This window comes from Neodiprion fabricii, chromosome 4, assembly GCF_021155785.1.
Source record: "Neodiprion fabricii isolate iyNeoFabr1 chromosome 4, iyNeoFabr1.1, whole genome shotgun sequence".
NCBI classification, from domain to species: Eukaryota; Metazoa; Arthropoda; class Insecta; order Hymenoptera; family Diprionidae; genus Neodiprion; species Neodiprion fabricii.
This window is the reverse complement of record NC_060242.1, coordinates 24,614,353-24,636,410: the sequence shown is the minus strand read 5'-3', so window position 1 is coordinate 24,636,410 and position 22,058 is coordinate 24,614,353. Positions and strand designations below refer to the sequence as shown.

Here is a 22,058-nt window from a genome sequence, read left to right as displayed (position 1 = left end):
GCACGTTTGTTATAATCATTCGTTGAATATCCCTTTCGATGATGACTTGGCAGTCCACGATTTCTCAGAGAATCTTACTGGCTTCGGTTAGAAAAATCTAGAGAGTCGGTACCTGAAACCCAAGACGTTATCAACTGTCTTCATAGGTTGAAGTCTTCATTGCTAACATCCGGGAAATTCGGAATTCAACCGAAACAACCAAATATTTTGATATTTTTAATAGTTTATGCGGTGAATGGAAAAAAAAAATTCTCTCACAAAGGTGTTTGAAGTTCTGTAGTGATCGGTCGAACGTTTTACGCGACCTTTTGCTCCAGGATGTTTCCAGCCTCTGGTAAAATCAGGGCGATTTGAACTACCCTTCAATGTTTCTGGAATGCTGCTTAAAGGAAGTGAGATGGCAAGTTGTGTCATGCGGCGGCTGCTTTTATACCAAAATAAGAAAACCCGTGGTGACTTACTCAGCGCAGTGATTCAGAAATGATACAACCGAGGAGAGGTGGTATCCTTTATCAACGAGTTTTTCAGATTCTTCGACAGTGAGTGAACTTCCGACTACCGGTGAACATCCCCTGTCAAGTCACGACTGAATTACGCGAACGAATTTCGTAGAAGACGACTGTAATCCAGACTTGCTCTTTACCGATAACCTGCACAAGACAAGGGTCTTCGCATTTTACTCGAAAAAATTTTCAACTTTCACCGATCTTTCCGTGAACTCGTATTACTCGGAACGCGAAGATGAAATTTTTGACGAGATTGATTTGCAAATCAGGGTCATGCAGGTTTTTCTCCAGGTGAATTCATCGCGACCCGTATAAGTCATACTAACTGCATAAATTGTCTTGGCAAATGTTACGGAGACCTCGTCATAAGTTACAAATTTACACTCCCTGAGTGTATTCATTGCACTTTGATCGGCATTCCTGATATGGAGATCCATTGTGGCGCGAAATCGTGATGAGGATGAAGACGCGTGAGGAAGGTTGACAGACCCGTAATCTCGCCAGGTGTGACTAATACTTGTAAATCTATAAATAATGAGATACACAGCATCAAGCGCTGATCTCAACATTTTATGCTCTGCGTCTCAAGAGAAGCGCGTGGCCATCCGCTACCGAAATACTCGATTCCTGTGCCAAAATTTCAAACAATGGTATTTAGGTTGAAAAGTTCGTACGCCATGATAAAGATACGTTGTTTACTGGCAGCTAATTCACAGAATCATCTCTCCCGATTGCCGCAGTGCATTTTTATTGCAATCGTATGCTTTTTGTGTTACTTTCTATAAATGTCCGCATATTTAATGTACTTTCAGTAAAATATGACACGCACTTTTCTTAAAAACCATGGACGATCGTTCGAAATTAACGAGGAATCATATTCGCATTTTTTTTTTTTAAAGTATGAGTCAAGGAAAGAAAAGAAAAAGGAAAACTGAGAGTTTAAGGAGGTTGTACAGTTGGAAATCATTTAAGTGTTTATCATAATATCACATGTATGAGCTGTACAATGTTTGCCATAGAAAGTTTCAAAAAAAGTGACTGAAAGTATGAAAGAGAGCTTAGATACTGTTTTTTTTTTTTTTTTACTTTAAATTGTTTATAAACGGTAAAAATTTTAGTAGAATCGTTCAATTCAACCGTTTAGAAGACTGTTTGTCACAAATTCAGGAAACTAAATTTTTCTCTCCTCTCAATAGTCAATTTTGTATTGCTTGTATTTTTTCATCAAAATCAGTATGCGTGCAACGTCGAAAAAATAAATCTTCAACGATGCTAATTTGATAAAAGAAATTGCCATTGTGGGATTGTACAGAACAATATTCCAAATAAAATGACTCAACACAGAGAGTGAAATCTGAAAAGTCTACAACCTTTACCCTATCACACGGGGTCTTTCTTTCTCGCGTTATTTCTTCTCGTGTATATATTTTGTAAACAAGAATGCGCACGGCTTTCTCCTCTCAACGAAAAAAATAAACAAACTATTGAATCTTAAACTAGAAGCCTTAAAGAACATGCATGCTTTTTTTCACAATTCTCGGAGCTTTTAAAATAACCGGAACAAGGGTAAGACGCGAAAGACCCCATGTGCCAGCCAACGTGTACGGTGAACCACGTGACAGGGTAAGGGTTAAAATCGTCAGCTCGCCTCACTTTCCCTTTTTATTTTCATCGTCATCGGAGACGAATGTCCAACGTCTCCGGGGCCGATCGCCGAGCAAGAAGTTCGCGTAATAAGCATCAAGGAAGGATGCAGACTGGCGGACAGACAGTCATCAGACATGGGAGCAGACGTTCGGTACGTCGTCGCATCGTCTTGGAGAATTTCCCAGAAGAAGACGCACTTACGGCACGATTCGCGCGCGTGTGCGAAAATACGGGCGAATAGTTGGCGACGCCGGCATCGCGGCGTGAGACGCCGATCCAGGATCCAAGATTCCTCGGAGATGAGCTGTACCCACGTCCTTGAGGTCGAACGGTTTGCTTATTTACGGAACGCGGGCATGCCACGTGAGAGACGGCCAAAAACGGTGCAGAAAGGCGTTTGTCATCCGCCACGTGGCGTGACTAAATCACGACGCTAATCGACCGATCTGCGAAGACTCGGTCTATAAATAGATAAAGCTCGCTGCATACTCGGAGCTTTTTATGAAATTCCCGCTCTACACTCGCCGATTATACCGAGACCCATTTACTCGCTTTAGGATGCGACAAGTTTCGCGGAAAGCTTCTGCTACGATATCACTTTTTTCGTGCTAAACTGTTCGGTGAATCCTCATGGATCATGGGTACTCCTTACTTCGAGTTACTTGTCTACGTATATGCAGGAGCAATGAATCCGAGTGAAAAAAATTTGTGAAATTTCATGCTCCGGAATTCTGTTGTTATTTTTGCTGGCAGTGATAATATTTTTCATTGAGAAGTTGAAACCGTATGAGTACGAATAATTCAAATTTCAAACGTTTGTTGATGATTGTAATTGTGCACGGGATCAAGTACAAGTTTATCCAGGAATTGGGGAAGGAAACCATCTATTATTATTATATTATATTTAAAGTTGAAATGAAAAGTGTATCAGCTGTATACGCAACGATTTGTCCTATTATTACTGAAGTCGGAGATACGTCGGATTTGTTTTCCAATTCACAAGATTCATTTTTATATTTGAACCGTGTGTTGAGTTCGCGATTCAATTAACTTAGCAACTACGTTGATAGATGTTTACTCGATAGCGCTAAATTCAGATGCTGGATCGTCTCACGGTAAGGATCTTGTTTTTAATGGAAAATTTTAACGATTATTTTCAATACCTTTAGTTGCGTACAGTTTAAACAAGAAATACCGATGCAAGTATCTCTTCTCCGTAAGAATAAAAATTATTCTGAAAGCGTTTAATTTTATTCGCACGTAGGTATTTTTGTACGCGTAACAGCTTTGCGAATTTCATGTTTTCACAAAACAAATCATCTTCTGTGGGTGATTCATCTGTTCTTTGTGACGTATCCACCGATGACCGAGTAGAGATATAGCAGGGAAAACGAGGGAGAGTAGCAAATTCGAAATAGTTAGCATCACTCGAAGTATGATTCAATGTATACGCTTCAAGTGATAAAAAATGCTACTTTCCCATTCATGTATTATTTTGTTTATTGGGAAAGTATATTTCTACATGTTTACATTGAGCAAGTGAAAATCACGTCACAGGAAAACGATACTTTTTCCAAATCCTCATATACCTATGCTTTTTTTGAAAATCATTTCTCTTTTAATCGTAGAACCTATTAATATTGATCAGGTAGTTATTTGATTTGAATTCGCAATATAATTTTTGAATAATCGTGGAAATTCCATGCTTGACATTGCGAAGCAATTATCCTCTGACCAAATATTTCCACAGATTAACTTTTACACAAGTAAACAATTCTCAGGTAATCTTGAATCCGAAACGATCACGTTTCACGTAGATTAGAGGACAATATTTACCCTTGTAATTTTGTATTCCAAAAGTCGCAGTCGCAGGTTCTAACATTATCACCTTCGTGGAAATTCATGGATTCTGATTACACACGCTGTGAAAATATCAAAACACATACCAGAGAACCAAGTATTGGGTTTGCCTGGCTAACATTTGAACACATATGATTGATATTTTACAAGAGTAAAAAAACTTGCGAAAACATGAACTTCGCTTCCACGCTACTTGCTTTATATTGCAAATTCGTAACCTCGCTACCTTCAGCCAATACTTAGAGTTCGATTAAGATTCTGTGACGTCAATAGGTGGGCACATGAGTCAACCGATTGATGTCTCGGCGGCCCTGAGGTCTTTTCTTTGTGTCTTTATTCCGGGACGCGTGCATCAAGTTTCGATCAATGAACCGGCTGCTGCTGCACTACACCGAGCTGTGAGAAACATATAAATAAAAATAGTTAACCCGAGGTGAGTATACGAGGAAGCAGCGAATGGTGCATCTCGAGATCTCGCGGAGTGTCCTCGGAGTGCAGAGTCGAGGCCGGTGCAAGCGAACTGTATAATTTGGCGATGAATTTAAGGACGTGTGGGACGTACAGTCAGCTCAAAAATATGTCGGAACAAAGACATGGCCGTAAGAAAATTTGAAAAGTGTAACTGTAAGGCTTCGACAAAAAGCACAAAGGCACTTAAATTCAGATGTGAACGCTGATCTGTGACTCAAAACATCAAGGAAATCATCTTTCGTACTGAAAAATCCATGAACAGGTTTGTCTAATCAACATTGCGTTCGACGGTTAGTTTATTACTGAAATATGTAGTTGTGGTAACGAGAATCTATCGAGGATTCATTCGGAAATAAAATCAGCTATTGCTAATCAGAATCGGATAATTAGCAATGCCGGTTCTTAGTTGATAAGATTATTCAACAGCAACTGTAATCAGCTGTTTGCATTTAAGACACATTCCTTGAAAGTGTCTAATTGCCGACTCCAACCTTTCGTTTCACCAACCTTAAATTTCGACGATTTTTCGGCCTGACTGTACGCCCCATACATGCTTAATGCGGCGAAAAAGAGTCGAGCGTAAAGGTGAGGCGGAATCGTATACTTAACTTTGCAGGTATCGTGCAACTACACTCTCGAAGCAGCCGATCCAGCCGCGATAAAAGCAACGCGGATTCGGCCGGCTGCCTCCCGCAGGGTGACGTCGCGACGTCGGCGTCTGGACCTGGACGGAAATATCCCTCGAAATCGTGACTCACGGACTCGGCTTCCCTATATTTACCAGCGGCAATCGTGCCGGTGCTACCGGAATAGGTTTACTATCGTCTTGCAAGGGCGGGAGAATTTCTACCACCCTTCGACGCCCCCGAACACCCGATGTCGAAGAATCCTCCACGAAGCCTCCGTTTCATTTGGAAACGGCGTCGTGTGTTTGCGTGACGTAAGTTCTGTCATTAGTCTCTTTTCTTCGCACGCGAACCACTCGGAGAATTTCGACTCATTTTTAGTCCAGGAGAAATTCGCCCGCACACACGGATATACCGATTTAGCAACGATTACGGCGATTTTTTTCACAATTTTATATCACTCAGAAGTTCCTTTGAAGTTGGAGCGAAATTTATTTGTGTTTGATTACGCGCTTTTGAAGAAATCGAGAAATTTATAAGTTTTGATACTTTTTTTCCCCACAATATGTCCACTAAATTTCAATCATTCCCGTAACCAATGACTTAAATACCCTGGCAATTAAAATTAGGCTAATAATCGTTTCAGGTATTCCACGCAGCGAGAATAATTTCACTTGGACAAATTTTTCATTCGCTATCTTCAACTTAAGACTAACAATCTTTTTGTGTTCGTATAGTATTGAGCCAGATTATACCCGTGTAGTAGGTATGACTTTTACAATTTTTTAAACGGCCTCATCCGTCCATTTCTTTATTAATAAGATTATCAGCTTTTCCTATAAAAATTGCACGGAAACTATTATTGTCCGAAGTAGTAGGTTAATAAAAACGCTGTTTTGTCATCAATTCGGTAATCCTTTTACAAAAATTGTACCAACTTTCTGATAATTACTATCGTTAAATGGAATAACATTGTTATAATAGTCTTTCCTTGCATAGGGACATCACTGCACGGAAATAACCGTCTTATCTGTTCCATCACGAGTAATAACCAACTAAGGATCGGCTTTAGAAAGTAGGAAGACCAAATATTCAGTGTCGTCCCTAAATTCGGATGAAATTCAATAGAGAATTTCTTTTCACCCAAAATGTCGAGTCATTGAAAAAAAAACCGTTATTACACAGGCTTAACAAACCTCTAAATTTTCATTTTTTCAAAAAAACCAAGGCATTCTTGACGTTCTTCCAAGCCTTCAAAAATAGCATAGATTACTGACAAATTTCGTGAAACTTAGTTAACGACATGATCCGAATTCACCCGGTGCGGTGTACAATTGTCGGTGGAAAAATTCTAAAAACAAAAAACCAAGTCGAAAATAAAACAAACAGAGTCTTGGGCTAAAAATAATAGTGAGAACTTTCGACGCAGTAGCTGCGGTAACTAGGACACCGTGGAAAACCGCATGAGTCAGCTATAAAAATATTGTCGCTTTTCCGTCTACGGAGTTGACTCTGAATGCGAGTAAAAAAATGTCTACCACAAGAATATCTACAAAACGATCAAGACTTGGCTCTGAGTCAACCGATATGAATTTTAATTGTTTCAGCTACAATTGTGCGGATCGTACAAGGCAAATTCCGCAGAGGTATGTAACAAATACCATATTAGTGCGGATTTCTTTTGTTACATTTACGGAAATGTCAGGATTCGTCGCCGCGTGAGTCGCTTGAACAAAATACGTATATACAAAGTACAATTATAACGTACTAGAGTTTGTCCTTGTTACGCGGAAGTTTATATTTCCATTTCCTTTTTATTGTCCACTGCCATTGATGCACAATTGCTGTGCTATTGTTACGCCACAACTTTCGCCCCACTGATAATGCTCGCGTCAAATCTCATTTTGGCTCTACGGCGGCTTGTTATTATTCTCTGTACCTGTTCAAGTTGTCATTTTACAGATGAAGCGAGCAGTTATTTCCAATTTTGAGCCAGGTTGTATGGCGATCTCTTATTTCATTTTGTGCTGTAAATTACCGTCATCATGCGCAATATTGCGCCGTGAAAACGGTAAGCATACTATAAGCCACGCATTGCGGTATAGATGGTTGTATATATCCCAGAGTGACTTGAGTATCCACGTTGACTGAAGATATGGGTACGAAAACTCACAGCCCTGGGTTATTTTTCGTAACAGTTCGGCGGGTCTGGGTTGGTAAAAAATTGAGTTGAATCGGATGATATAAAAAATGGTGAATTCAAATTTTTTTAGACTTACTTGAATTAGAGTGAATTATCGAGAGAAAAATTGAAATTCATGATTTGAAATCAATTAAATTGAATTCAAGAAATTTATCCGAATTGACAAAATTAATTTGTAATTTATACAAATCAAGTTAAAGTACTTGATTTAATTTGAATGAAGTTAACTGAAAAAATTATTTTGTCACTAAAATATCGAGTTATTTCCACCACCAAAAAACAAACAGCACCAATAACGCAGTAAAAATTTATTTATTTCAAATTTCTATCACTAAGTGTGTGCATGACATATATCTGAAAGATCTACTTACATCTGTGGCCATATCTATAATATACAATACTCATACATGGTATACAAATAGCCAGTTAAACGATATGGGTAACATATATTAAGAAGACATAGAGGTGGCCAGATATTAATAATCGCATACGAAGAAAGGATTTTGACGAATACACCTTTTCAATATAACTCCAAGTCCCTGATTTTTCGTTTTCGTCATTGTCAAAAAGATCTCCGTTTCGTCAAATTGATTCATTCGATTAGCATCAGTAACAACGAAATTAGATTATCTAATCGTCAACGCATTTTTCCAATCTTCTTTTAATTGCGCGTATTAATTTTTTTTTACACGCAAGCCAGTTCACCGCGATTTTTTTCTTCTAATTCGCAGTAAAGGTGATCAGTATATATCATCTCGTTACAAAAAGTGGTTATGCATATAATCTAATCCATGTAATCTCGAAACGACTTTACTATACCTATCCTAATGAATACATTGTGATCAGACTAAATTCAATCATTAGACACAACTAGAATACTGCACGTAGATAAAATGTAAATGATTTAAAAAAATTATCGTCACCTTTCACCCTCGACAGATACTTCGAGAACGATTAGCCCGGTCCCTTGTCCTAGACCCTAATAAACTTTGGGCATGTAATTGGATTTGAAGAACTTCGACTTCAGCGTAGATCATGGAATGAAATTTACATTAACACTAAAAGCCTAAGCGCAAGTCTGTTCGCCATCCTTGCAAAGTTCGTCGTCATCCGAAAACATCTACGTATCGTGGAGCCAGACTTTCATCGGGATTTTGGTGAATGCCTTGTTGAGAAAACCTCGGAAGTGAGTAGCGATGCTTGTACTTGCTGCTGGCCGCATTTCTTCGATGATTTCCTTTGCGTTCTCGTTCAGGAACTGATTCATGGCCTGACCAATCACGTTGTTTCCATTCAATTCGTCGACGATGCGGAACCTCGCTCTTCCAAGACTGAAGTCTATCATGAGGTGAGATATCCTCATGTATCGAACACCTTCGCGAATCTCCTCGATCCCCTGGACTTGAGCAATGGCAGCCACTTCGCCTGAAATAATGCTGCTGGTTAACTCGTCCCGTGAACAATCTACATCCTAACGTAAATTAATTGCAAGATAGAATGAAAATCCGAGCTGCTAAGAGGAATTGTGTAAACGCTAGTGACGTTTTCGAAGAGTCGGTAACTTATGAAAACTACGTTCATCAGACTTGAACACTTCGAAGACTTGAAAAGTACTTCGCAGATGTATTTACACCGAGCTTTGGGAATAATTGAAGATGAAGGTTAAATTTAATTTGTCACGCTGAGGAAAATTTCATTTGTTATAGTAACTAGACAATTCTTGAAAAACTGACATCGTTACAATAACGGTTTGAATATTGTTGGAATTACTAGAAAATTAAGTAATCATTTAGTTCGATTACAGTTGTCGATACTGCATTTTCTGGTTATTGCAACGTTAAATTAGATTTTTCAGTTATCTACATTTTTTAAATCAATTAAGAATGGAAAATCACTATATTGTTTCACCTATATCAAATTATTGCAACGATTGCGAGGAAATATAGTACGAGTCACCGATAACCAAAAAGAATAGTAACCGCACACTAGATTTTCTACTTACACGTATCGCTTATGGTAAAAAACAAAATGTAAATTTTCAACCGGTAAAAACCACAATTTCAATAAACAAAAACAAGTCAATCAATTCTAACAATTCAAGATTATCGAATGAAAAGGACTTATTATCAAATAAAATCAATAGTTTCAATCCGTACTAAAATTGTATAACTCGTTTCAGTTTAAGGGAATTGTAAGTAGCTTAAGATGAACCGCCATTTTTTTTTTCTCAGGGTTGACGTCATGCAGCAACTTTCATTATCGTAAGAGCATCGGAGAATGAATACAAAATATACAAGTGACTCGGATCATTTTGAACGACGAATGAACTGCACAATATCCAGCGACTCGTGACCATAGTATAATTTTATTAATAGCAGGGAACGAATTGTATTGACAAAATCGCTTACTGAACACTGCCCAGAAGTCGCCTTGACTCTGAATGGGGAAGAGTAGAACATTTCCGGCAACTTCGTAGCGTCCTCGTAGTTCGATCTTCGGAATGGTAATGTGGAAGTCAATCCTGAGGTTCGGAATGTCTGCACGTGCCTTGCTGACTGTAAAATTACCAGGACCAATGGCGTTGATGTTCTTGAAGAGAGCGCTTACTCTGACTGCTCCTTGACCATTCTGCATACCCAATTCAGGAATGGTCAGTGGTTCAATGGGAGGAAGTTCCAGCTCAGGGAGTCCTGTAGATACAAATGTCAGGGTACGTTAGAATATTATTCAAATGCTGTGATTAAATTTTCTGACTCACTGCATTTTCGTTTGAAAAAAACTTTTATTACGTCAACTTTGGAAGATGAATTCTTATCCAACATTTATTTTGTCAACCTCAGCATGATTATGAGCGTTAGACAATTCTGACAGCAATGGCCTCGCGAAACAGCCACGCGGTTTAGAAAGTCCTATCAAATTCGGAACCTAATTCAGTTTGTTTCAATTTGTATACAGAGTTCCAGGCATTGCGCGTTGTTTAGATCGTATTACGCAATCAGAGGGTTCGCTATTTGTAACGTCTGTCGTTTGCATAGCTGGCAGGCACTTACTTCGGTATATACAAGTAACCACATTAGGAAAATGTTGCACAATCGTGTGTGCATGTAGGTAATGATATTCCGGGTGAATCTACCCGCGTATCGTGCGTATAATAATTCAACTAATACCCTGGATTGTGGAAAGTTTTATTGTCCAGTGCTCGTTATACTCAACTTTCCTTACATTTGAATTATACATTGCCGTGTACTTTGTACTAGAGCAATTGAGCGCGACACTGAAGGAAGGAAGACTGCAGTAACCGCGGGAGAGTTTCATTTCTTAGAAAGAAAAGGAAAAGCTTATGCAACATTCTTTCTGGAATCTTTCACGTGAAATTAATTGCTCGTAACGAGTTATAAACGTGACTCGATTGATTGCAAAAATAGAAAAAAATTCCCATTAAGAATTAGAAAGAGTTTTCAATGACAAGGAAGAGAACAAAAATATGTTGCCAAAAATAACCACGTTAATTAAAAAGTAGTTATAGAATGATTTTTAGAAGCCGATAAAGAAATTCTTCCGCGGAACAAACGCAATGCTTTTTACGCTTACATTTTTCAATGACAATTCTGAACGAGTCATGATTTTATTCGGGTCATGTACTGTGACAAGAGAAGAATATCGTTAGCTCATTCTAGAAATTTGTTTATAAAAGTTACAAAGATTTTTCTTTGCAATCTTGAATTTAAGGTAATTCTTGTTGATGAAAAAAAAAAATATTTGTAACTTTTGTTGAAGTGCAATTAATACATTTTTCAAATTATCATAGTCGGATTTCAAACTAACAATAAACAAAAATAATTGGTCAAATATCACACGTTTCTTCGTCTTGTAACAGTTGGCTTGCGAATTTAGGTTCATCATCAGCAAGTAACTTCACAAGCTGTTGAGAGTTTATTCCATTATTTACAATGAATATTGAGACGATCTTTGCTAAACAAACTACAACTTTCTCAACTCTGATTTTAGGTAAATATTTTTTCAAATTCCACACAAAGATCTTTATCGTTTGGGTAATCACAGTTCGACATCTTTTCCTCAATTGTTTGTACGAAGAATCCAACATATTTCTGGAAAAACACCATAGATTGCCTTCGAGGATAATGTTGTAAGCTAAAACTTTCTAAAAATTGTTTTCAAAATTACAAAATTATACTTCTGGCCTGTGGTATAATACAATAATAATAATAATCTACGTAAAACTGATCGTGAGTGTATAGTTATTGCACCAACTGCGATACTTGAAAGGATAATTAGGATTTCGTATTAAAAAAAAATTTCACAACAACTCACCTCTGATCAAATAGGGTCTCAGGTGGTTTAAGGACTTCTGAATGCAGATATCAATCGCAGGATCCAGTCTCGAGCATGGCAAGATGTATTCGGCTGAAAGTGAAAAAAAAGTAATTACAAGCTGCTTCAGCGCTAGAGTAAAACGATAGATTGTTCAAGGAATTAGCACATTTTAACGCAGTCAAAGTGTCAAAAGATTTGAATGTCAAGTTTCTGCGCGGTGTCGTTAAACCCAGAAAAAAAAGATGTGACTACCAGATGTCGTTACCCTAAGTTAAGTATGTTCTCAACATGACTCCAAATTTCATAAAAACACCTGCTGACCGGCATGGATAAGTATTCAAAAAATTCTTCCTGATATTCCAAAAAGTCTGATAAGTCACAAATTTCGATCGCGACGCACGAAGTGCCATAACTTTTTACTACATTTGATACGATATTCTCCCTGATATAATAAGGATTAAATTTTTAAAACCTACACTTGAACGTTCAGTCTGTATTTGCACCATCAAAAAATACTACGAGCGAGATTCAAACTCTTATAAAAATAAATAATAATTGCGAGAATGGTCATATTTCCCCCCTGGAAATAAATCTCCGACCGCAAGTGCGATGCCGCGTGTATCCTTCTCCCACACTCGGAGTCACCGACGCGACGGGAAAGCAAAAGTTCAAAGCTTAGATAACCGACTTGGCGAGGCGAACTTGTCGCCCGAGGTTTAAACCGCTTGTACGGTAAGTCGCCAAAATCATAATACGATGAGTGATGTTTGTTCCTGAGAAATGACACAACCGTGTCTCGGCTTACGCAACGACTCTCTCCCCCCCTCTCTTTATCTCCCTTACGTCTCGGCCATAATTGCCGATAACAAGGCGGGTTCCATTTTTAGGTAGCCTGACCCGGTTCGGATCCAAAGGGAGGCTGGAATTGATCCCGATTCGAAAGAAACCGGACGACCTAGGCCGGTTGGCACCGGCAGGAACGCGGCCGATTCCGCTTTCACTTGCCGGATCAGATCTAAGCCCGCACCTCGTTCAGAAAAGAAGTCTCGTTGCGAGGAGCAACTCGAGACGTACGTAACTTTCTCCCCGAACTACCTCTCCGTTGTGTAATCTCTGATATAACCTTCGGCTTCACACACCGCACAGCACGTTGCGACATACTATCGCTGCCTTAGATGCCACAACTGCTGATGTCTGTCGCCGTCTCTACGTTATCCAAGTGTGTATCACACTTGCCGAAATATCTGTAAGCCTTCCAGCATTTTAGGGCTGGTTCAAATGCCAGAAACAAATTTTATGCCATCGGGTCACGACACAGTCGCGATAAATTCGATAAACGTGTCTTACGGGTGAGAAATTCCGGTTCCTTCAGCGGCGCCGATACATCCGCGTCTCTGGCAGAAGCCGCGGCCAGGAATCCAAAAACGAGAACGAACGTTGTACGGGTCATTTTTCTGATCGATGAAACGATTTTTCAAAATATTTCCAACACTTCACTTTTATCCTTTATTTATCGTTATTATTTGAATTTATCTTCTTTGGTGATTTCACAGCATTCTTTAAATTCTTTATCGCGTTGTCGAAGTTTCGCTCACTTTATCGACATCTCGCAGCGTTCTTTTCGGCTCATTGCGCACAAATCGCGATTTCCTTTTGCAATGGGAGCGGATATTTATTACCGTATTGTTGCTCGAGTCGCCTCTTTGCAACTGCGATAAATCTAACAAAAATCAGCAGCGTTGTGTCGCGACACTAAAGTCGAGACCGGACAAATGTCTGTCTTATATGGGATCACCCCTTCCCTCTCTGTGCTACTCGGCGTCAAGTAACGAACCGTCTCTTTCTTTCCGCGACCCTACACAGTTCCGACAATCATACGCGAAAGATATTGCAGGACTAATTTAGCAATGTTACTCGTTCCTACACCACGGCGTAAAAAAAATTTCCGATTTCCTTTACGTCACTTTCACCAAATCAACCGCAGTTGTCGATTTACTTTAGTCTGGATTAATAAGTTACTTGCTCACTGAATCCCCGCGGGATTCTCGATCGCATGCAACGCCTGATTATCGACTCGTTTATTTCCTTACGGCACGTTCAGGATGCGCGGAATTCTCACGTCGCGGTTTTGTTACAGCAGTCGCGTTGCAAAACACTCCGCTTGTCGATCCCTGCCTCTTTACGAAAGGCACCGTTTTAATTATTCGAGCGGCAATGACCCGGGTCAAAATGATACTCGGAGTGGAAGAGACCGCTGTTGCCCAAACACCGTACGTGTCGCGAATCCTCGTCCACTTCACTGACGGTTAAACTACTCGGACTGTGAAGCAGAAATCATCCGACTACTGTACCTGCACAATTATGCGAGTACCTAACGTACAGGTACTCGACCACGCTGCGGATCGAAGTGATTGCCTTGCCAAAAGGAGCGATGCAAATAAGTAAGTGAAATAAGTTATCTGTAAACGATTTCGATTTTTTTGCAATTTCACGTCTTGCAGTACGTATTGAGATGCAAAAATCCTCCACTTTTTAGAATTCGGATGAAAGTTGGGGAACATCGTACAAGTGTGTTTTTTCTTACTGTTTCCGAGGGTTTCACCTGAAACCGATTTCATGGTCGTAAGGATCAGACGTTTCTACATCAAGAACATTTTGAATTATACTTTCTCGTGATAAGGATAGGAATGAAAATTATAATGTGAAAATCAATCTGTTCAATTAAAGAAAGCCGTAAAAGCTAGGAGTCAAAAATTTTCAGGATACTTGCATAAATCGCTAAATAATCAAAAATTTTACGTTGAATCATTTACGGATAATTGCTGAACCTGCCCAAATCTAATTCATTTTATGTATCTACATTGTATTTCGCTTTTTTTTTTTTTTTTTACAAATGAATTTCTTTTTCTTGGGAAACGTAATTACATTCTGAATTTTTCCTTCGTATAGTTATTTAATCTTCAACAAAGTATTTTCGCAACATGATAAAAAGAAAGAAAATTGACGAGTTGCTGCTACCTAATCCGGACTTGATTAAATGTTCCTCTAATGATGATCTAGATGATTGAGTCCTTCCTGATGGTCAGAAATGAGAAGGCGAAAGTTCTTCATAATCAGGTTTGTTGTTGCTATACCTAGAATAAGAATAATTTGGACGAAACAACGTAAAAAAAATTACGACTTGAAAAGACGACTGCATGTTCGATCTTGCACAAGTATTTCAAACTTTCGTGTGTTATAAAAACGTAGAAGCTTTTTGTTGATCGTTCTAATTCTAGTTCAAGTCGTAGAGAATTTATATGCGAATCAAATGAGCTCTGGTTGAATTCAACTGATTCGTAAGATTTCAAGATATCACCAGGACTAGCTGAAAGAAAATAGTTTTCAGAAAAATACGTCTATAGTTTTATGCAGAGTTTTCCGAGGATAATAATTGAATAAATACTGGTAATCACGATTAATCCGCGATTCCCGCAGCAGGAAACGATCTTTTTCGTTACTAAACAACTCTTGCCTTTTCAAATTTTTTAATGTTTCATTAACGAGACACTGTCAATTTTCCATTAGCTCGCACATCGATATAATTCAAATCTTCACGATTTTCACGTTTTTCTATGCGAAAATTCTTCCATACATATTGTAAGAAGGTTGTACAAAAATCATACGTTAAAAAAGAACATTTCTTTTACAAACTTGCAAACATATACAATGAGAATAAAATTATAGATAACCGTAGTTTACGAAGCATACAAATTTTATTTATTTTTTTTTTTTTAAATATTTACTACAAAATTGTCGAAAGTACTTACGTACCGGGACCTTCAAGCGAATTTTATAGGTTGAGTAAATTATTGTCCCGAAATATTGCATCGTGGAATCAACAAATGAATTTAAAGGAGGTACCTACTGAAATCATGTTACAGGCCAGTCGTCAATTTGCTGATTGACGTAATACAGACCTTGGTTTACTGTACACGCGGAAAAAAGCTTTCGTATAATGGCCAAGCAAAAAAGTGTCAGTGCGTGAGAACAATGAGAATTTTTTATTCGCCGCAATACGTGACGAACAGTTTTACGTTGCCAGCCAAATTGTTTATTACATTTTATAACCGCGGAATATATCACTGTAGTAATTGTGTAAAAATAATTTTATATCACGGAAAAAAAATCGTGATTTTTCATGTCATTAACACTTTTTTTTCTGTTATAATAGTCGGCAGTTTTTTCCGCAACTACGATATTTACATGAGGCAAGACGCTTCAAAATGTATTTTTATTCCTTCTATTACTGCATACTGACCGGATTCACTCTAGGATTATAACTTTTTGGTCATTTGTTTTTGTATTTCCTAGATAAAACAATTTTTTTTCCTCCGCGAGCCAAACAAAAATTCTACAAAACAACATCCGCAGTATTATTATTATTATTATTATTATTATTACTATCACCATTTAAATAACGTGCTTATACTCAACGTATTTACTATGCACGTAATGTTTCAGGCAACAAAAATATCCCTGCTGCTGTAGTTCAAGTACAGAAAAAACATGTCTTTTATGCATATTAAAACGATGACATTAATGACCGCGGCTGCAATCACGAACTTTTACTACTTCTCTTCCTGACATTCAAAATATATTACGCAGAATATCAGAAGGCTTTATTATTAGTATTATATCATGATTGTACTATAATATACTATTAATTGTCCGCACAGTTCAGGGGAAATTTACTTTGGCAATATTCATCGAAATTATTCTACGGAGGTGAATTTTTCTTTTGCGGTTCAATTATTTATTAACCCCAACGGTGGCGAAAATGTTCATTATGTTTTTTTTTTCTGAAATCCGCTAGCCAGAACTGGATTTATTATCATTTTCACAATGATTGGAAAAACCTTCTTGATCGCTGCGGCTCTTACTCAACAAGCGTGCAAAGCTGTTGTGTCAGATGTGCCGAGTTGAGTCATTTTGCGTAATCGCGAGTTCGTCTTTACTCTTTTGTTTCATCACTATTCAGATGCGACCTCAACTGTCGGTTCTGCACCAAAAATCCATACGTAGTTGAAGTTTCACTTTTCGATCAATGGAATACAAGCTTTCGCGCAAATTCATAAAACCTTACGCTGTATTTACTGTTTCGCTTTAGGCAACGACTAATTCAAAAATTACATTATTTTTCGCATACTAATGACATCATTCTCTAGCTAGTTACTGATTAACTGCAATTTTTTTTTTGTCAAAACTTCAGAAAATTTAAAATATTATTCAGTCGCGGAAACGTCATGAGACGGAAAAATAGTAAAAAAAAATAATGAATGTATTAGGTTTCCTTTGAACAGTCAATTGTTGGAAAAATATAACGCAAACGTTTTCTCCTCTGATAATCAATAAGTCCTTACGTTTGTTACAAGTTATTTGGATCAATTTATTCACGCACGTAGTGTCAATGACAATCGCGTAAAATTATCTCCTTTTTACACGAGCACAGGAAATATAATTTCAATAAACGGATGCAGACAAAATTGTGGAAAAAATCTGCATACAGAATCAATTCGAAGAACAATTCGAGAGAAGAAGAAGCATTCCAAGAAGATAGAGCTTCGTGTAAAGATGAAGAAACTTGTTACATTCATATTCTAGTCGATAAATCAATCGCCATTTTCATCATAATGATTCAATATCATACAGTCTATGTAATATTAACTTCAGCAGTTATTAGGGAGTTTAGATCTTAACGAAAGAAGTCTACGTTGATTGAAGACAGGAAATTTTGATACCAATTGATATTACTGATATTAATTAACCTGAGTTGTTCGTAAGAACTTACGACCGCCAAAGAAACTTTGAAATTTTTCAACTAAAATTAATTTAACATCGGTTCTAAAATAGCGTGAGTCCAAATACACAGCATTCCTGTCGAATAAGTTCTGCCCCGATTCGATAACTCGGGACTAGTTCTTACACCATTTTTTTGTAATCAATGATGCAAAAGTTGTTGACATTAGAATTATTATTATATTTAGAACAACAGCAAAAGTAGTGAACTATCTTGTGTTTTCTACTGCCGACCAACAAGTTATCAAGAACAAGGCCATAATAGGACACTTATGGGTTGTTCTTTTTAAATCAGACACACTTTTGAGCCTTATACGTGACTGATTTATTTTACAACCTTAGGATGTGTCAATAATATGCATTCCATCATACCTTGTGTAATTTTTTTCAGTTTCCAAAATTGATCCGTTCGGCCGTGGTTCTGTCATTATTTCAAAGATATTCTTCATAATAGCTCTAAATTTCACTTCTTCCGAAAATATTGACTTTTATCGTTTAAGTTAGAAAAACATTAAGATCTTCTATGGAGTTGCAAATAAATCAGAGACCATGAGAAACAAAAGTGTGTCGGATTCCAAGGCAATTACATCAATCCATCACCAACCGTATATTTCTCGAACTTGCAGTAGGAATCGGTCTCGCAACTTGTAATAATATGCCGAACTGCGCAAGGCATGTAAATTTTTAGACCTGTTTTCACGTCCCGGGAACTTTACTCGCAACGCCTGAAGTATCGATTACTCTTCAAACGCGGCGGTAGTCTGGGTCACATAGCATCAGGCGCCTTCAACGAAAATTCGATTGTACAATTAACACAATTGAGCTGAGTGAGTCACGTTGCATTCATAAAATCACGCAAGAATGAATAAAGCAAATTGTTTTCGAAAGCACACTTATGGCTCCGTTCTCTTTCAGCAAGGCACACTTAAAGCACCGCTCTCGGTTCAATGGACATTCGGTAAGTCGATACCGTAACTACCGTGTGGGTTACGCAATATTCGCAATTTATGGGGGATTGTTACCAACTGTTCTGCATTTTTAGTGCTGCCGACAAGATGCCAGATTATTTTCCAGCTGCTTATACGACTGGGAATGTATCATTCAGGGGACTGGTATAGTTTAATTATGAACAATCCTAGAACGTGAAAAGTCGTTTGTAAAAATTTGTAGCTGATGTCTAAGCTTTATTGCTTGTGAAATACGTACAATTCCAATGACAAATAACAGCCAGGAATTGATAGATACGCAAAATAATTCTAAAGCGAAATCAGTCACTTGTTATAAGGATTTTGGAGCACCGTTAGTCTGATTGAAATTTCTTGGGAATCGTTTTTTTTTTAGAAGACTCGCCATTCTCACTTTAATGAGCAAACATTTTCTCCTAATTTATTTTGGAAAATAACTTCAAAAAACTAAAAATAACAAATTTTTTTGGTTGATTTGGTAATAACATTTGGTGATATATTTTCTTCTTATATCTCAAGTTGAAACGATCGGGGCATGTCTTTTGAACAAAGTCATTCCGGAAAAAGTTTAATCGAACCAACAGTATTCCAAAATCTTTACGACAAGTGATTGATTTCACCTGAACAATGACTTACAAAATCATCAATGACTTGCTGGTATTGATCATGGAATTGTTACGTAAATTACAGACTATGAAACTCAAACCATCAAAGTTAGCCATGAATTTTAACAAATCTCCAAGACCCAGAGTATGTTGAATAAAAATAAACGGCTGGTGACATTAAAGTTTTCTGGATTATTAAAAATCAAGCTGTACTATCCCCCTTAAATTCGTTCTTATTTCTACGGTCTCAGTGATTTTTCGTTTTCACAATCAGAAATACCTTGCCTTAGGTTGAATTGACAAGTTTCCAAAGAAAAGCCAAAAAAATAATCAAAACTACAGTGAATTTTATTTATACATCAAGCTTATACTCAACTGGTTGCCAATTCTTGCTTCATCCATCATTTATAAATTTGTCCTCTTATTGTGAAAGGTTCTATACATTTTAAAAACCAATAAACATTCCTACGTTCATCAAATAAACGCATGCCTAAATTAATTCCGAAATTAATTTATAATTGATCGAATTTGATGTGTACTTTACTCGAATAACGTATAATATAAAATACCAATACAGATGAAGATTTGTAACAACTAGAATGAAAATCGTCCTGTGATCATTTAGGAAACAGAACATCCTTCGGAAACTTGGCATAAATTCTATTGGCAAAATCCATGAAGAGTTCAGCTACGGCGTCTTCCAACGCCGGCTTCATTTCGGCGGCAACGGTCTTCCAGTTGTCATTCAAAAATACGTTCATCGCGTCAGCGAGTGTTTCGTCGCCGTTAAAGAGGTTGTCAAGATGAATAGTGGCGTGGCCGACATTGAAATCGACGAAGAAATCGGTAACCCGGAAGTAGGTTTTATTGCCATCCTTTGAGTTCGCGTAATCCTCTCCCTGGGTTGTGACGATCGCATTTATGTCCGTGTAGTTCCCGTATCCTTTGCCTTCCCCGGTTATTGGCAACATCAAAATCCTCCCGTCCATCGTGTAATTCGCGACCATCTCCAATCGCGGCAGGAAAATTTTCAGCTTTGTACGTTCCTTCTCGAGATCAACTCTGTGAACACGTTAATATATTTTTTTAGCTACCAGTGAGAGAAATTTCTTATGTTGTTGTCGCTGAAAAATTCTAGTAAAACGAACACCTTTACGATAATGCTTCAAATATTGCTGCAATGACCAGAAGATGTGGTACAAGCGATCACTAAGTGCTGATATAGTTGTCAATACTAAATTATCTAGTCGTTCCAACATTTAGTCTGTTTTTTCAGTTGACTATATTTTGCCAATTAATCGAAGCTTTAACATCAACTTATTGTTGCAACAGAATCAAATTATAGCTCGAGCAATTTTTCATGCCCATCGTTTAAATGTAAGGTAACGCAAATCTCAGATCCTTTCATCGAGCAGTTTGGAAGTTTGCCAAAAAATGAAATTACGCAACATAATCGAATATAAAGCATTGTAAATTTTAGATTCATTCATGTAGCCGTGTCCGAGATCATCGGGAGAATTTATCGGGACACAGAGGCGAACATCTTTCGAAAAATCTGTACTTCAGATACGAGAGGACTGAAAACGTAAAGATTCGTTGAAATAAGAAAAAGTCACAGTCGGCCGAAAACAACGCTTTTCATACGTCGACTTGGATGATGAAAAGTAAAAGAAAAAAAAAAAAATGAATTGTAATTTACAAACACTCACTTGACGGCCTTGAGCAGAAAGTCGGTGGCACCGCTGACCTGTATATCAGTGTACGTAGATCTTACCGCGACGGGTCCACTGCCCTGGCTGATCTCGACCTGGGGGACGTGCAGAGGCTCGCAAGCAGGAATATCCAGGAGCGGAATACCTTCCCTGAGGTGGGGCCTTAGGGCCTCGACACTGGTACGTATGCATTCGTTAAGATTGGGGTCACTCCTGTGACAAATCTTGAGGAAATCAGCTAGAATTTACAAATTATTTCATGGTGTAGAATATACTCGAGATAATAAGAGGCTTGTAGGTGGTTCAGAAATGAAATTCATTGATATCAGTTTCAGAATATCGCTTAGAGTTTTTATCTCACTCTGGGACGAGTTGCAAAATTATTTCGATCTTCACGAATGTCGTAGAGACTTGACTGTTGAACAATATTCATAATATTTAAAAATAATTGTACAAGAGTGTAACACAATCTGAATTATTTGGTAAGAGAAAATTATCGTTTCTGAACGGTACATTCAACATTTCAATTACGTATCGAGATTGTGCCAAATTTTGTATTTTTTTCCAGATTATTGTTGCATTTCAGGCAACAATAGCCAATAGGTTATCCATATTGTTAACATATTTTATCATGTTTTTGTCATATTGTGCCAATTTTTATGAATCTATCATAATATTATTGATATATTAATTTGAAATGGTCATCTAGGCGCGGTATTTAAAAAATGTTACGTCAACTATAGGTACGCTATGTAACGACCAGCTGGAGATATCATTCAAGCATTACACTGCAGTCTTTATTCCGGACGTATATTCAGATTCCTGATTAACGAAGTAACGAAAACGCCACGTTAAAAATGCATTGCTTGTAACAACTTTTACATCGAACATTGCAATTCACATAAGCCTACTCGTGAAATATGTCGGAAGTTATGAAGATAAATCACCAAACTTGAAATATTTATGGAACACGTTATACATTACCGTATACCACATTCGACACAGTTCGGAAATAGTTTCGAAATCTTACCTACAAATTATACATTCTATACGTCAGATTTCTTAAACCTATCACATGTATTAAAACGATAAAACACACGTTTTATATCCATACGAATGTATCGTTAATAGCATCAAAAGTGTTGCAGAAAACATAAAACTTACGTATTTTTGGATGGGATTTGGCATCGAGCAGGCGTCCGCAGATCACCAGAGCAATAAAGGGGAAGACAGTAAAGTATCGACACGTCATGTCGATGGCGAAGACGTGCTTGAAATACGAGTATTAAT

The 22,058-nt window shown here is 37.7% G+C and overlaps 2 protein-coding genes across 2 annotated transcripts; both read right to left on the bottom strand.

Moving 5' to 3' along the window:
* Positions 1–7,606: 7,606 nt before the first annotated feature.
* On the bottom strand, positions 7,607–13,410 carry LOC124179998 (protein takeout-like). Its single transcript, XM_046564942.1, has 4 exons — positions 12,996–13,410; positions 11,646–11,738; positions 9,722–10,003; positions 7,607–8,738 (listed from the first exon to the last, which is right to left on the bottom strand). The coding sequence occupies exons 1-4, from the start codon at positions 13,096–13,098 to the stop codon at positions 8,434–8,436; spliced, it is 783 nt and encodes a 260-aa protein (XP_046420898.1). The 5' UTR covers positions 13,099–13,410; the 3' UTR covers positions 7,607–8,433.
* Positions 13,411–19,383: 5,973 nt separating this feature from the next.
* On the bottom strand, positions 19,384–22,038 carry LOC124180028 (protein takeout-like). Its single transcript, XM_046565007.1, has 3 exons — positions 21,933–22,038; positions 20,766–21,006; positions 19,384–20,118 (listed from the first exon to the last, which is right to left on the bottom strand). Exons 1-3 carry the CDS (start codon positions 22,018–22,020, stop codon positions 19,674–19,676), a joined length of 774 nt encoding a protein of 257 aa, XP_046420963.1. The 5' UTR covers positions 22,021–22,038; the 3' UTR covers positions 19,384–19,673.
* Between the last annotated feature and the right edge of the window lie 20 nt (positions 22,039–22,058).

Coding starts and splice junctions, on each gene's coding strand:
- LOC124179998 (XM_046564942.1), bottom strand. CDS start 13,098: ATGACCCGTACAACGTTCGTTCTCGTTTTTGGATTCCTGGCCGCGGCT. Junction 11,739..12,995: donor GGAACCGGAATTTCTCACCC/GTAAGACACGTT, acceptor TTTCACTTTCAG/CCGAATACATCTTGCCATGC. Junction 10,004..11,645: donor GAGACCCTATTTGATCAGAG/GTGAGTTGTTGT, acceptor TTGTATCTACAG/GACTCCCTGAGCTGGAACTT.
- LOC124180028 (XM_046565007.1), bottom strand. CDS start 22,020: ATGACGTGTCGATACTTTACTGTCTTCCCCTTTATTGCTCTGGTGATC. Junction 21,007..21,932: donor CAAATCCCATCCAAAAATAC/GTAAGTTTTATG, acceptor TGTAAATTCTAG/CTGATTTCCTCAAGATTTGT. Junction 20,119..20,765: donor TTTCTGCTCAAGGCCGTCAA/GTGAGTGTTTGT, acceptor ACGTGTTCACAG/AGTTGATCTCGAGAAGGAAC.